The sequence below is a fragment of the Acomys minous genome (genome assembly GCF_964271855.1).
Source record: "Acomys minous genome assembly, chromosome: 17".
Taxonomy (NCBI): Eukaryota; Metazoa; Chordata; class Mammalia; order Rodentia; family Muridae; genus Acomys; species Acomys minous.
In genome coordinates, this window is record NC_140500.1 from 25,213,120 (window position 1) to 25,228,013 (window position 14,894).

At 44.9% G+C, this 14,894-nt stretch overlaps 1 protein-coding gene across 7 annotated transcripts in view; it reads left to right on the top strand.

The window, feature by feature from the left end:
• CCDC77 (coiled-coil domain containing 77) overlaps positions 1–14,894 on the top strand; it is a 30,985-nt gene that overhangs the window by 11,210 nt on the left and 4,881 nt on the right. For all 7 annotated transcript variants that reach the window (XM_084766102.1, XM_084766101.1, XM_084766100.1 and 4 more), the window contains 5 exons: positions 3,278–3,374; positions 5,380–5,443; positions 7,197–7,288; positions 8,618–8,766; positions 12,737–12,956. In XM_084766102.1, coding sequence (XP_084622228.1) covers positions 3,278–3,374; positions 5,380–5,443; positions 7,197–7,288; positions 8,618–8,766; positions 12,737–12,956 — 622 coding nt within the window. The remainder of the gene's footprint in view (positions 1–3,277; positions 3,375–5,379; positions 5,444–7,196; positions 7,289–8,617; positions 8,767–12,736; positions 12,957–14,894) is intronic.

Below are 14,894 nucleotides of genomic sequence, written 5' to 3' on the forward strand. Positions count from 1 at the left end.
TTCCTGTGTTCTGTCCGTGTTAAAGAATTGCACATATCATCCATAGTAAATTTACTGTGTACTGCTAAAAAGTAAAAGAGTTACCACCGCCTAGGGAGTGACTCCTGAAGCCCTCTCCTGCCTGCCTCGTGTACACATGAGCTGTTTCCTTCCTTGTCGGGATGGAGACTAGGGCATTTGCCTCATTGGTCCATTTTCCTGAGACCACATTAGTTTGCTCTAGCAGAGACACGCCTGCCATTGAAGCCTACTTTGTTGGTTCTCAGAGTCAATTCGCTCTTGTCTGGTCACACTGATGACCGAAGGAAGGACTGTGTGTGCACTTCCTCTGCGACCGTTTGTCTTTATTTGTCATTATGACCAAGTAGGGGCAGCTAGTGTGAGAAGCTTCCCTTTGGCTTACCTCAGAAGACAACCCCCCCAAACAAACAAACAAACAAACAAACTAGGGCTCGAGAGATGGCTCAGTGGTTAAGAGCACTCTCTGTTCTCCCAACGGTCCTGAGTTCAATTCCCAGCAACCACATGGTGGCTCACAACCATCTATAGTGTGATCTGATGCCCTCTTCTGGCCTGCAGGTGTACATGCAGGCAGAGCACTGTATAGGAAATAAATAAATCTTGAAAAAAGACAAAGAAGAGAAAAAAATAAATTAAAAACCAAACTAATTTGGAGGTTGTGCCAACTACTAAGTGTGTACCTCCTAATTATACATTGGAACCTGGGGACATGAGTCTGAAAACCTGGGAGACTGACTATGAACTAGACCTGGGCCAAAAGCCAATTACTAGGATGGCCCCCGCATGCCTTGTGCCATGACGGTGCTTCACGTTACCAAGTGACAGTGTCTCCTGAGACCCTGTATCCAGCAGGCCTTATATTTTCCCCAGTGTTACAACTAGAAGAAATGGCCATAGGTCCTTTAGTGAGGCTGTTGTGGAGACACAGGGTCTTGTCTCCTGGGAGATCAGCCTCTTCTTCAGCTTATAGTCTGTAGGAGTTAATAGGTTTTTTTGTTTTGTTTGTTTGTTTTGTTTTATGTAGCCCCAACTGTCCTAAAACTTGGAATGTAGACCAGACTGACCTCCAGCTCACATAGAGCTGTCTGCCTCCCAAGTACTGGGATTAAAGGCATGTGCCACCATGCCTGGTGTGATTTTTTTTAAAATTGTGTTTATTATTGTGGTTGTGTGTGTGTGTGAGAGAGAGAGAGAGAGGGAGAGGGAGAACAGCGTGCAAGCAGGAACATGTGTGTCCCATGTATGTGTGGAGGTCAGAAGACAAGTTTTGGGAGTCAGTTCTTTTCTTCTACGATGGGTTTCAGGGAATGAACTCAGGTGCCAAGTTTGTACACTGAGCACATTAACTCGCTGAGTCATCCTGCTGGCCAGAGATTGTGAGGTTTTCCTTGTCCTTGTTTTGGAGGAAGGCGGTGGTCAGTCCTCAGCCTCTATTCCTTCTTGATTATTCTAATTATTTAAACTATACCCATGACTTCGTCACCTGTCTCGCTCTTAGGAACAGGATGGACTACAAGTCATCTCTGTGTCATTAGCTCCAAAAACAAACAAACAAAAACCCTTTATAGAGTTTGCTTCCTTGGAATGTTCCTAACTTTTTTTTTAAATATTTATTTATTTATTATTTGTACAGTAAGCATTCTGCCCGCATGTGTGTGCCTGCAGGCTAGAAGAGGGCACCAGATCTCTTAATAGATGGTTGTGAGCCACCATGTGGTTGCTGGAAATTGAACTCAGGACCTTTGGAAGAGCAAACAGTGTTCTTAACCTCTGAGCCATCTCTCCAGCCCAGACTGTTCCTAACTTAAGCTGTGTTAGCTTGTGTGCCTTAGGGGACAAACTGCACCATGAGATTGTCTTCCGGAATGTCCATCAGAAGCACGCTAAGGAGAACCGCCTCTGAGGAAATAAGGGGAGTTTGGCTGGGCAGATGAGAATGTCAGCTCTGAAGCTGAGTGGCTGAGGCACAGAAAATGGATTTTTATTCCCCATTCTCAGCCCTACTGAGAAGGCCCAGGACGCAGGCTGCCCCTGAGGAATGAGAGGCCTGAGCAGGGAAGCGGATGTCCTTTCTTTTTTTTTGGTTTTTCGAGACAGGGTTTCTCTGTGTAGCCTTGGCTGTCCTGGACTCACTTTGTAGATCAGGCTGGCCTTGAACTCACAGCAATCCTCCTGCCTCTGCCTCCCGAGTGCTGGGAGCGGATGTCCTTTCTATTTGAGCAGTTCTGAAGGGAGAGTCAGCTGTGAGCCATGTGCAGGCTATATTCTGTATCAGTGCTGAAGGAGGACTCCAACTACTGTTCTCTCCTAGGAACAGCCCAGCAATCATTCCCCAGCCCCTTCCAACTCTGAATTGAAATACTTAGGGCTGGAGAGATGGCTCAGAGGTTAAGAGCACTGACTGTTCTTCCAGAGGTCCTGAGTTCAATTCCCAGCAACCACGTGGTGGCTCACAACCATCTATAATGAGATCTGATGCCCTCTTCTGGCATGCAGGTGTACATGCCAGCAGAGCACTGTATACATAATAAATTTTTAAAAAAATAAAGAAAAAGAAAGAAAGAAATGCTTAACATTTTAATGGCTGGAGTTGAGGGTATATAGATCTTTCTCCTTTTTAGCTTGTGGGTATAGTCATTCTTTTTGTTTGTTTGTTTGTTTGTTTTTGTTTTGTTTTGTTTTTTTGAGACAGGGTTTCTCTGTATAGCCTTGACTGTCCTGGAGCTCACAGAGATCCACCTGCCTCTGCCTCCCGAGTGCTGGAATTAAAGGTGTGCGCCACCACACCCAGCGGGGTATAGTCTTTTTAGGGCATCAGGAGCTGGGGGTATAGCTCAGCTGTGGAGCACTGGCATAGCATGTACAAGGCTCTGGGTCCAGTCTCCAGCACTGCATAGACTGTGCTGGCATAGACCTATTATCTCAAGGGCAAACAGCAGGATCCTTTCCTGTATAACAAGCTCAAGTCCTACCTGGGATATGTGAGACTGTCTCAAAAAAAAAAAATCAGGAAATCTTTTGAATCCTGCTCTGTTGTTGCTGCTGTTGTGTTTTGTTTTAGACTACTGTGCAGTCTTGGCTGGTTTGGAACTAACTGTGTAGACCAGGTTGGTGTTGGACTCACAGAGATCTCTTTTTTCTGCCTCCTTTGTGCTGACACTAAAGGTATACGCTACCACAACTGGCCAGAGGGGATCTTTTAAATAGAAATGTTACTTACTGGGGTGCTAATGTCTACTTTTTATGAGAATTGCAGGGAACTGGAAGACAAGAAAAAGATTCAGAGTCTCTTATCTCTTGTGGGAACAGACACTGGTGAAGTGACCTACTTTTATAAGGAGCCTCCGCACAAAGTAAGTGATCTGTGCTATGGTATGATGAGGGTGGCCTTTGTAAGACACAGGTGAAGAGCAACACTCAGAGTATCTTTACCTGCCAGAGATGCTGCATGGAGAGCAGTTAGCCAGCCAGTATCTACTGCAGGCTTAAAGCTGCCCGCCCCCCCATTAAAAAACCTACGAGGGAGCTAGAGAGAGCTGGAGAGATGGCTCAGAAGTTAAGAGCACTGTCTGCTCTTCCAAAGGTTCTGAGTTCAATTCCCAGCAACCACATGGTGGCTCACAACCATCTAGAATGAGATAGTGGTGCCCTCTTCTAGCCTACAGGCATTTATGCTGGCACACATGTGGACAGAATACTATACAAATAAATAAATAAATAAGAAAGAAAGAAACAAATAAACCTATATGGTGCTGAAGAGATGGCTTAGCAGTTAGGAACACACACTGCCCTTCTAGAGGACCTACGTTTGATTCCAAGCATCCACATCTGTAACTGCAGTTCCAACTCGCTCTTAGACATGGACGTATACACAGGCAGAACACCCATACACATAAAATAAACAATTCTAAAAGAGTCGCTGCAGGACTAGGCACATCCTCTCTTACTGAGACCAGACAAGGCAGCCCAGGTAGAGGAACAGGATCCAAAGGGAGGCATCAGAGTTAGAGAGGGCCCTTGTACCCATTGTTGGGGCATCCATGAAGACAAAGCTTCACATCTGCTACATATAGGGAAGGGGTGGGCCTAGGACCAGTCCATGCATGCTCTTTGGTTGGTGGTTCAGTCTCTGTCAACCCCGGTGCTCCCAGGTTAGTTGACTCTGTAGGTCTTCTTATAAAGTCCTTGACCCCTCCAGATCCCTCAACTCTTCCATAGGACTCTGAGTTCTGTCTGATGTTTGGCTGTGGTCTCTGCATCTGTTTCCATCAGCTGTAAAAAGAGTTTTATGGGTATTTTTGTTTTGTTTATTTGTTCATTTGTTTTCCGAGACAGGGTTTCTCTGTGTAGCCCTGGCTGTCCTGGACTCACTTTGTAGATCAGGCTGGCCTTAGACTCACAGAGATCCGCCTGCCTCTGCCTCCTGAGTGCTGAGAATACAGGTGTGCACCATTGCTCCTGGCTGTTTTATTTTTTGAGACAGTGTCTCACTGTAGCCCTGGAACTCTTTGTCGGCCAGGCTGGCCTTAGACTCACAGAGATCCAGCTCCCTCAGCCTCCCAAGTGTTGAGATTAAAGATGTGGGCCATGGAGGCTGGAGAGATGGCTCAGTGGTTAATAACTTGTTCTTCTTGCAAAGGACCCAGGTTCAGCTCTCAGCACCCACATGGTGGACATACAAGTATGAAGGCAAAACATTTAAACAAAATAAATAAAGATGTGGGTCACAACTTTTTACTTTGTGTGTTAAAAACAAAAACAAGGTATAATGTGTAGCCCAAGTGAGTTTGGCCTCAGTACGTAAGCCTCACACTGTATCCTCACACTGTAATGTGTAGGGCACCTACCTTGCTTGGCTGCCTTTTCACTTTTGTGAAGAATTTCTTGGTAGCATTATTGTATATATCTAATGTGCACATTTTTACTATTTTCTTAATGTCCTTGTCAAAGAACACCTTATTTTTTTGAGGAGGGAGTATATTTTGAGACAAGGACTCCCTTTGTACCCCTTGTCTGATCTGGAATTTGATATGTAGACCAGGCTAGCCTCAAATTCTTAAAGTGTCTGCTGGGATTAAAGGTGTGCACTACCACACACTGCTCAAAGAGCACTTTTCAAAATATATTTTGTTAAGTAGCCCTGTGAATGTATTTATTGTTAATTAGTTTGGATTAACACTGGACTTTATCCAAAAAATTGTTACTTTGCCCATGTTGCCTCTCACATTCATGGTCTCTGTTTACATGATTCTATCAGTTTTGACCAGTTTAGCTTATAAATGTTAGAAATGTAGAACTAAGGCTAAAAGCTACACTTGCACACATACTGAAACTACCTCTATACCCTTTGGTTTTTAGGTCATCATTCCCCAGAAGACTATCCAGGCTGGAGACCTGTGTGAGCCCTCAGCTTCCAAAGCAGGTAACCTCTGCACTGATGCTTTCACTGAAGTTGCATTGAAAGTCCCAGTGCAAGCAATTAGAAAAGTTCCCTACTAGACAGAGATAGTGGCATTCGTAATGAGGACTCTGGCAGGCTAATTCCATGCCTCCCTAGAGCAATGCAGGGGTGAGCTGCTGTTTAATGCAGGGGGTGGCGGTGGTTGCGGCGGTGGCGGTGCATGTGTTCACATGGAAGCATGCGTGTATGGGTGCACATCCATATGAGTGGCAGAAGTCTGTGTCAGGTGTCTTTACCTTTTTAAGCCAGTGACATTGTGTTAGTGATCAGGGTAATTGGTAGATAGCCATCACCTTTTGTAAGCACTATGTAGCCTTGTCTGCTACTAGCTATTTTCACATATACAGTTGTTGTCGATCATAGTTATGCTATTGTGCTAGAAAACACTAGAAGTTACTCCAACTATCCAGCGGCACCCCTGCACCATCAGCCATCCTCCCCCCACCTTTCCTCCTACATACCGTTCCCAGGCTCTAGTGGACTCATAAAGGGTTTGTTGCTTGCTACCCTTTCTTTTGGAAATTGTGTAGTTGTTAATGGGATCAAGAATAGCGGCACACTGCCCACTGGAACACCAGACTCAGATTGGAGAAAGTTTATTGAACTCTGAGCTAAAACTGAACATAAACTGACTGGTCAGGGCCATAATCTGGGCTTGGAAGCCAGACTATGACACTGGCCTGTTTCTAAGGCAGGCTTTTAATACGAAAAACCATAACCAGGTAGCAACCATGTAACCAGGTGGGGAGCAGGGGGGAGGACAGCGTTATGTTATTTTAATTAGCTAACCACAAGAAGAATCTCTTTTGTTCTGACCACATCCAGGTGGCTAGACAAAGCATTTTTAAGCTGATTGGCTAGGATATAGGCTTAGGGACTTTCTAATTCCCCACCATTCTGGGAGAAGGGAACATAGCAGGAGGTCTTTGTTTTATTTTTTTTTTAATTTATTTATGTATTATTATGTATACAGTGCTCTGTCTGTATGTACACCTGCAGGCCAGAAGCAGGCATCAGATCATTTTATAGATGGTGTAAGGCACCATGTGGTTGCTGGGAATTGAGCTCAGGACCTCTGGAAGAACAGACAGTAACCACCGAGCCATCTCTCCAGCCCCAGATGTTGCAGTCTTAACACTAATAGAATATACATTTATCTTTAACTCAAGCAGAACATGCATTTATTATCTATTGTTTTATTCTAAGCAGCAAGTATTGAACTATTCTGGTCTCAGGCACGTAAAGGCTGGAGAACTTGAACTTAATTTCACCCTATGATCAAAATGGAGCCTTGGAGGCCAAATGGTTTCTGATAGGCTAGAGGTGGCAGCAGGTGAGAACTGAGGAGCTGCAGTTAGACCAACGGCTAGGGTAGGTCTCGGTGGAGGGGCTGTGGAGTTGACGCAGGTTACAGCACAGTGTGTCAGAACCAAAGTATTTACATTGGATTTTTACTAAGAAATACTTGCAACTCTAGAGGAGCATTCTGCCAGAGGATGTGTATGATTACCCAGGGGAACTGCTGCAGAATTCCCTTAAGAGAGCTCTGTGTAGGAGTCGGCGCTGTGGGCCTCTAGTGTGCTCCTCCTCCTTCCTTTCCTTCTTTGCAGGCAAAGGAAACTGACCTCCCGTCAGGCTAACGCTGATGCCTGGGTAGCAGAAGCAGAAAGAAGAGTTGAGCAGAGTTTGTGATGGCCTTTGTTTTCTATTTTAGATCCTAGAGGAAGCAAAAAAAGAGTAACAATACGAGAAAAGGAAGGCATTGCTGAGCGTTACCAGAGGGACGTTCAAACGCTCAGCCTGCAGGTGATATGTTTGTCTGACAGACCGAGGTAGTTTCTCTCCTCACATTTAGCTGTGTGCAATGGTTACACAAGAGCTATCTCTTTGTACCTGGATTGCATTCAGGCATCACACGGTCAAAACAATTTTCAGATTATTCTTAATATTTAAATACTTTTTTTTTCCTAGCAAAGTTAGAGATAGTTTTTGTTTTGTTGTTTTGTTTTGTTGTGTTTTAAGACAGGATCTCTCTACACAGCCCTGGCTGTCCTAGAGCTTACTATGTGGACCAGGCTGGCCTTGAACTCACAGAGAGCTGCCTGCCTTTGGGATTAAAGATATGTTGCACTACATTTGGTTTAGAGATAGTTTTTGTTTTGTTTTGTTTTGTTTTGTTTTTCTGGTTGTTTCTTTGAGACAGGGCTTCTTTGTGTAACAGCCCTGGCTGTCCTGGCATTCTCTTTGTAGACCAGCCTGGCCTCAAGCCCATAGAGATCCATCTACCAAGCTAGATTTAAATATGAAATTCAGTGTAGGAGAGAAAGCCCCACATAGTTATTGACACACTCCTGTAATCCCAACGTTTAGGAACCTGAGGCAGGAGGATTGCCATAAATTTGAGGCCTGCTTGGCTCTATGTAGGGAACAGCAGGCCAGTGAGGGATACCTAGGAAAACCCTATTTCTGTATATTCTCCCCCCCCCCCCCCCAGGGGGACAGGGCCCAGGCTCAAGTCCCAGCACCCACACGCAGCTCACAACTTCCTGTAACTCAGATGCCTACCTTTGACCTCCTTGGCAGGCACCAAGAATGCACAAGGCAACCACACATGCAGGCAAAGCGCGCGCGCGCGCGCGCACACACACACACACACACACACACACACACACACACACACAGTTTACATATTTATTTATATTTAAAAGAAAAACTGGGCTGGGCTTGGCAACACCTATCTGGACTCCTAGTACTGGAGGAGTAGGGACAGACAGATCCCTGGAGCTCGCTGGCTGTTCAGCTTAGGCAGTTGGTGAGCTCTTAGCTCAGTGAGAACCATGTTTTAAGAAAAAAGGAGATGAAGATTGATTGAAGGAAGCATTTTACTTTCACTCACTTGTATACACACAAGTATGAACAGAGCACAGGCATATACAACAGACATACAAAACAGAATCAGACCTGAGATTTTTCTGTTTGTTTTGTGGCTGTTTTGGCTTTGTCTTTTTTGGTTTGGCTTGGTGGGTTTTTGTTTGTCGTTTGTTCCATCTTACTTTGTGTCTAGGAGGGGCTGACCTTCAGAGATGTGGAGTGACAGAGGCAGGGATGGCTAACTCACTCTCGTGGCCCATGTAGGTGGAAGCACTTGAGGCACAGCTGGGAGAGCAGACAAGGCTTTCGAGAGAACAAGTAGAAGGGCTCATGGAGGACAGGCGGATTCGAATTGACGAGATACAAGTTCAGCACCAGAGAAATCAAGAGAAAATCAAAGAGCTGACCAAAAGGTAAGGACTCCTAACAGGCGTCCTATTTTTCTGAATGGCTTGTGAGATGGCCCAGCAGCCTAGTCTAAGTGAGTCAGGACAGCCAAGGCTACACAAAGAAATGCTGTCTTGAGGTGGGGTGGGCAGATGGCTCAGCTGTTACGAGCACTGCAGCACTGTCTTGAAGAGGACCTGGGTTCAGTTCCCAGCACACACATCAGGCGGCTCACCCCATCTGCCACTCTGTTCCAGGGGATCCAGCACCTCTGAACTCCAGAGGACAAAGTACCTTGTGCAGATAAGCTCACACAGGTACACATTTAAAAAAGAATCTCAATATTGGCTGGGCGTGGTGGCGTGCCTTTGATCCCAGCACTAGGGAGGCAGAGGCAGGCAGATTGCTGTGAGTTTGAGGCCAGTCTCCTCTATACACAAGAGTCCAATTCAGCCAAGACTAAACAGAGAAACCCTGTCTTAGACATTCCCCCCACCCCCACCTCATGCAAAAACCAATCTTGATGGTAATATTCCCTTGACTAACATTTGCTGAGCCCTGGGTTCACACTCTAATATTAAGAAGAAGAAGTAAAGATGAATGGTTATGGGGCTGGAGAGATGGCTGGGCAGTTAGGAGGGAAGAGGACCCCTCCTGGCACCTGCAGCCTCAGCTCCTCCCATGTTGCTTTAGTTCAGTTTGTTTCAGTCAGACAAATAGTTTAAGGAATAGTTGCTTTTAGCAAGCACATCACTAGGCACAGTAACCCTTGAACTGAAGGCTTACTCAGACCAAGCCCACATTCCCATGATGACTCTGTGTCTTTATGATGGCCCTCCACCATGTAATGGTTTTTCTTTTTCTTTTTCTTTTTTTTTTTTGAGACAGGGTCTCTCTATGTAGCCCTGGCTGTAGATGAGGCTGGCCTCAAACTCACAGCGATCCACCTGCCTCTGCCTCCCGAGTGTTGGGATTACAGCTGTGTACCACCACGCTGGCTCTTAGGGTTTTTCTTTTCTTTTCTTTTTCTTTTTTTTAAAGATTTATTTATTATTATGTTCTGTCTGCATGTCCACCCTGCAGGCCAGAAGAGGGCACCAGATCACATTATAGATGATTATGAGCCACCATGTGGTTGCTGGGAATTGAACTCAGGACCATTGAAAGAGCAGCCAGTGCTGCTAACCTGTGAGCCACCTCCAGCCCTCCCAGGGTTTTTCTGTTCAGCCTCTGTCCTATCCTGTGTGTACAGCAGCCTCAAGATATGCATTTTGGGTACTTGATGGTTCTTGTTAAAGTTGCACCTATCACCTATCTCGTTTTCTCTACTTAAACATGCCTAATTTGTTTTTATTTTATTTTTATTTTTCTCACTATATAGCTCTGGCTGACCTGGAACTCTCTACTTAGTGGAGATTGGCTATAAAAACATAGAAATCCTCCTGCCTCTGCCTTCCTAAGTACCGGAAGTAAAGGCATCCATCACCATGCTGGCCTGTGCTTAATATGTAGGCTTGTGAATAAGTGTGTGCATGTTGAGAGAAGGCCAAGGGCCAGCCTTGGGTGCTGTTTCTTGTTTTTTTGAGACTAGGTCTCTCATGAGCATGGAACGCAGTGATTAGGTTCTGCTACTGGACAGCCAGCTGCATGGATTTGCCTGTCTTCATTTCCCATGCATTGGAGTTATACATGTGTACCGCCATGGCTAGCTTTTATGCTGAAGTTATACGTGTATACCGCCACAGCTGGCTTTTATACTGAGTTATATGTGTGTGCTGCCACAGCTGGCTTTTATACTGTGTGTACCACCACAGCTGGCTTTTATACTGTGTGTACCACCACAGCTGGCTTTTATACTGTGTGTACCGCCACAGCTGGCTTTTATACTGTGTGTACTGCCACAGCTGGCTTTTATACTGTGTATACCACCACAGCTGGCTTTTATACTGTGTGTACCACCACAGCTGGCTTTTATACTGTGTGTACCACCACAGCTGGCTTTTATACTGTGTGTACCACCACAGCTGGCTTTTATACTGTGTGTACTGCCACAGCTGGCTTTTATACTGTGTATACCACCACAGCTGGCTTTTATACTGTGTGTACCACCACAGCTGGCTTTTATACTGTGTGTACCACCACAGCTGGCTTTTATACTGTGTGTACCACCACAGCTGGCTTTTATACTGTGTGTACCACCACAGCTGGCTTTTATACTGTGTGTACCACCACAGCTGGCTTTTATACTGTGTGTACCACCACAGCTGGCTTTTTAAAAGATTTATTTATTTATTATATATACAGTGCTCTGCCTGCATGACAGAAGAGGGCATTAGATCACATTATAGATGGTTGTGAGCCACCATGTGGTTGCTGGGGATTGAACTCATGACCTCTGGAAGAGCAGAAAGTACTCTTACCCTCTGAGCCGTCTCTCCAGCCCCGACAGCTGGCTTTTATATTGGAGTTATACATGTATACCACCATAGCTAGCTTTTTTCTGTGGGTTCTGGGGAGAAATTCAGGTCATCTTGCTTACATAGTAAGCACTTCACCATCTGAGCTCTTTTAAATTTTTAATATTTATGTTTTATTTTATGTGTATGTCTGTTTTGCCTGCATCTTTTTCTATATACCACTTTGCATGCCTGGTACCTGAGGAGGCCAGAAGAGGATGTCAGATTCCATGGAACTGGAGTGGTTGTGACCTTCCATATGGGTGCTGGGAATTGAACCTGGGTCCTCTAGAAGAACAGCAAATGCCTTTAACTATTGAGCCATCTCTCCAACCCCAAAAATATTTATTTTTGAGACAAGGTGGCTAAAATCTCTATGTAAGCAAGGATTACCTTGAACACCTTAGAGTCCTGCTCTACCTTGCAAGTGCTGGGCTTACAGGAATACTCTTCTGTGGCCCATGTGTGTAGTGCTGAGGACCAACCCTTCTGCAGGACTTTGATGAGGCTGGACAAGCACTGAACCAGCTGAGCTACATTCCCAGCCCTAAATTTAGCCATTTATTCATTTTTAGGTTTTAATTTTTTATTTTGAGACAGAGTCTTACTATTTAGTTTAAGGATGCCCTTGAACTCATAGGTATCTGCGTGCCTCAGTCTCCCAAGTGGTGGGATTAAATTCCCAGCAACCACATGGTAGCTCATAACCATCTATACTGGAACCTGATGCCTTCTTCTGGCCTGCAGGCATACATTGCAGATAGAGCATTCATATATAAAATAAATAAATAAAATCTTAAAAAAGAAAAGAAAAGAAAAGTCGGGCTGTGGTGGTGCACGCCTTTAACCCCAGCACTTGGGAGGCAGAGGCAGGTGGATCTCTGTGAATTTGAGGCCAGCCTAGTCTACAGAGTAAGTCCCAGGACAGCCAGAGCTCTTACAAAGAGAAACCCTGTCTCAAAAAACTAAAAGAAAAAAAAAAGAAAGAAAGAAAAGATGCACACCACTAGGTCTGGCTGTTTATTTGTTTTGGGGGGAGTATTGAATATTAAACAAGGGCTTTACACATACAAGGCCAGCACTATACCACAAAGCTATACTCCTAGTCCATTATATGTGATTTTACAATATTTCAGTTTTTAACTCTGTATATACCTATGAGTCTGTACTTGTGAGTGAATTACTCATAGAGTCCACAAGAAGTCAGAGCAGCATGTACTGTGTGCTCTCAGCCACTGAGCCATCTCTCCAGCCCAAATTGTTTATATTTTATATTAGTTGTCCAGTATGTAAATAACCATCTTTCTAATTGGCACTCAGGAAGGTGTCTGTAAAGACAAAAGTGAGCCAGGAAGTGCAATAAGCACAACACACTTCAGCTAATAGAGCGTGTAAGACTGTCAGCCGCCAGACTGTGCCTTTTAGAGCTGCGAATCTTTTGGAGTTCATATTGCACGATATGTGAGGAACCTATCTCTTTTGCAGCAGCCCTGTGTCTCGGGCCCATATCTTCTTGCTCACCGTTGTTCCTTTTTCATAGCCTCCATCATACCCAAGACCTGCTCTATGAGAGCACCAGAGACTTCCTGGAACTAAAATTTGAAAACCAAAATAAAGAGAAGGTATGGATGCTTGAAAAGGATCACTTGATGGCAAAGATTAACCAGTATAGAGTGCAGTGTAAGAAGAAAGAAGACAAACTTGGAAGAGTCATCCCTGCTTTACATGAGACTCGTCATACTCAAAATGAGTATATTAAGGTAGGGCCACTAGTGCCGGGGAGAGCTGGAAAGCCCAGGCTTCCTTGAGGGCTGAGCTGAGGCTCACTTGGTAGCACGCTTGCTGAGCTTGCAGAGGCCCTGGGTGTGATTCCCAGCACCACAGAACACCAGGTGCGATGGCTCATGCCTATAATCCCAGCATTTGGGAGATTAGAGACGGGATGATCACAAATTCAAGGTCGTCCTTGGCCGCATAGTAAGTCAGAGGCCAGCCTGGGCTACATGAGACCCTGTCAGAGACTTGGAGAACTTCAAAGAGCCTATACATTGTTATATAAGATCCATTCAGTTCATGAAGTTAAGTAGCAGTAACGTCATGTAATAGATGCCAAACCGTAACTGATCATGATTGCATTTGAGGATTTGAAATACTAAGCTAGACAGAATTCAAGACGAGGCTGTGGAGTAAGAACCTGTCTCAAGAAAAAAAACAAAGGCCTGGAGAGATGGCTCAGCAGTTAAGAGCACTGGATGTTTTTCCAGAGGTCCTGAGTTTAATTCCCAGCAACCACATGGTGGTTCATAACCATCTACACTGGGATCTGGTACCCTCTCTGGCACACAGGCAGAACACTGTATATGTAATAAGTCAATCTTTAAAAAAAAAGAAAGAAAGAAAAGCAAAGAAAAACATCACATTTCATTCATCCATTCACTCAATTTCTGATTCAATACATGGACCAGACTCTGGGTGCAGCACTGTGTAAGTTAGTCTTTTTCCACTGTGTTTATATTTTCATGAATAAGGAAAACCATAGCTTATCAAGTAATTTTATGTTAGTAAAACTTGTTGAAACTCCACTTCAGAAGGGGACTTAGGGACACCGTCTTAAGTCTGGTGCTTTTGCTGAGGCCTGCAACATAAATTAAGAGAAGGCATTCCTGACAGAGAGAGATAGAAGTCCCTGAAATATGTTTGAGGAAAAGGAAGGATGCGATCATTGCTGTAAGATAAGCAAGGAGGAAGTGAGGGCTGGCAGTGTAGCTCATTGATGGAGATCTAGTGTGCATGCCTAGCACCACAGAGGAAGAAAGACAAAGACAAAAACAAAAACAAAAGAGGCACTGCCATGTAAGCCCTGGGATCTGGCAGAAGCTGTAGATGGCCCTGCCTGTCACCGTGAGGAATATAAACATAGCTCTAAGGGTTAAGTCTTAGGAGGGTTGTGTAAGGAAGTAACATAATATGATGGAGAGGTTATCTGTCGTCTTGTGTTTGGCCTCTTAAAGCAGGGTTTCAGGTAGCCCCAGCGGGCTTCCAGCTCACTGTGTAACTGAGGGTGGCCCTGAGCATCTAATCTCCTGCCTCCACCTCCCGAGTGCTGGCACTCGGGTCTGTGCTACCACACGGGGTCTGTGCTACCACACGGGGTCTGTGCTACCACACGGGGTCTGTGCTACCACACCAACTTACTATTTTGAAGTGAGAGGTGCATTGTTGTTTCCCAGGCAGGGCTTGAACTCCCACCCTCAGAGACCTCCTCCTGCCTGCACAGTAGCTGAGTTCTAGGTGTGCGTTTGTGTTTGTGGATCTTGTTTTTGTTTCTAATTTTTAAAAATGCATTTATATATATGTGTAGTACATGAACATACCATGACACAAGTGTAGAGGCCAGGGAACTTGGAGGAGTCAGTGTTTCCCTTCCACCATGTGCATGCCTGCCTGTGGCCTTACTTGCTGAGCCATCTTGCTGGCCCCCTGGTTTAAGGTGTGGAAGGATTGTTTTGTAGCTCCTCCTTGGAACATTTGTAATACCTGTTGTATTATTTTCAACTAGCTAAAACACATGTCTTACTTGAAACAAATTCTGAGGTTCATTTGCTTCTCAGCCAAAGATAATTTTTATTTTTTGATACAAGGTCTCATTGCCCCAGGTCGGCCTTTAATTGTCTGTGTAGCTGAGGATGACCTTGAAC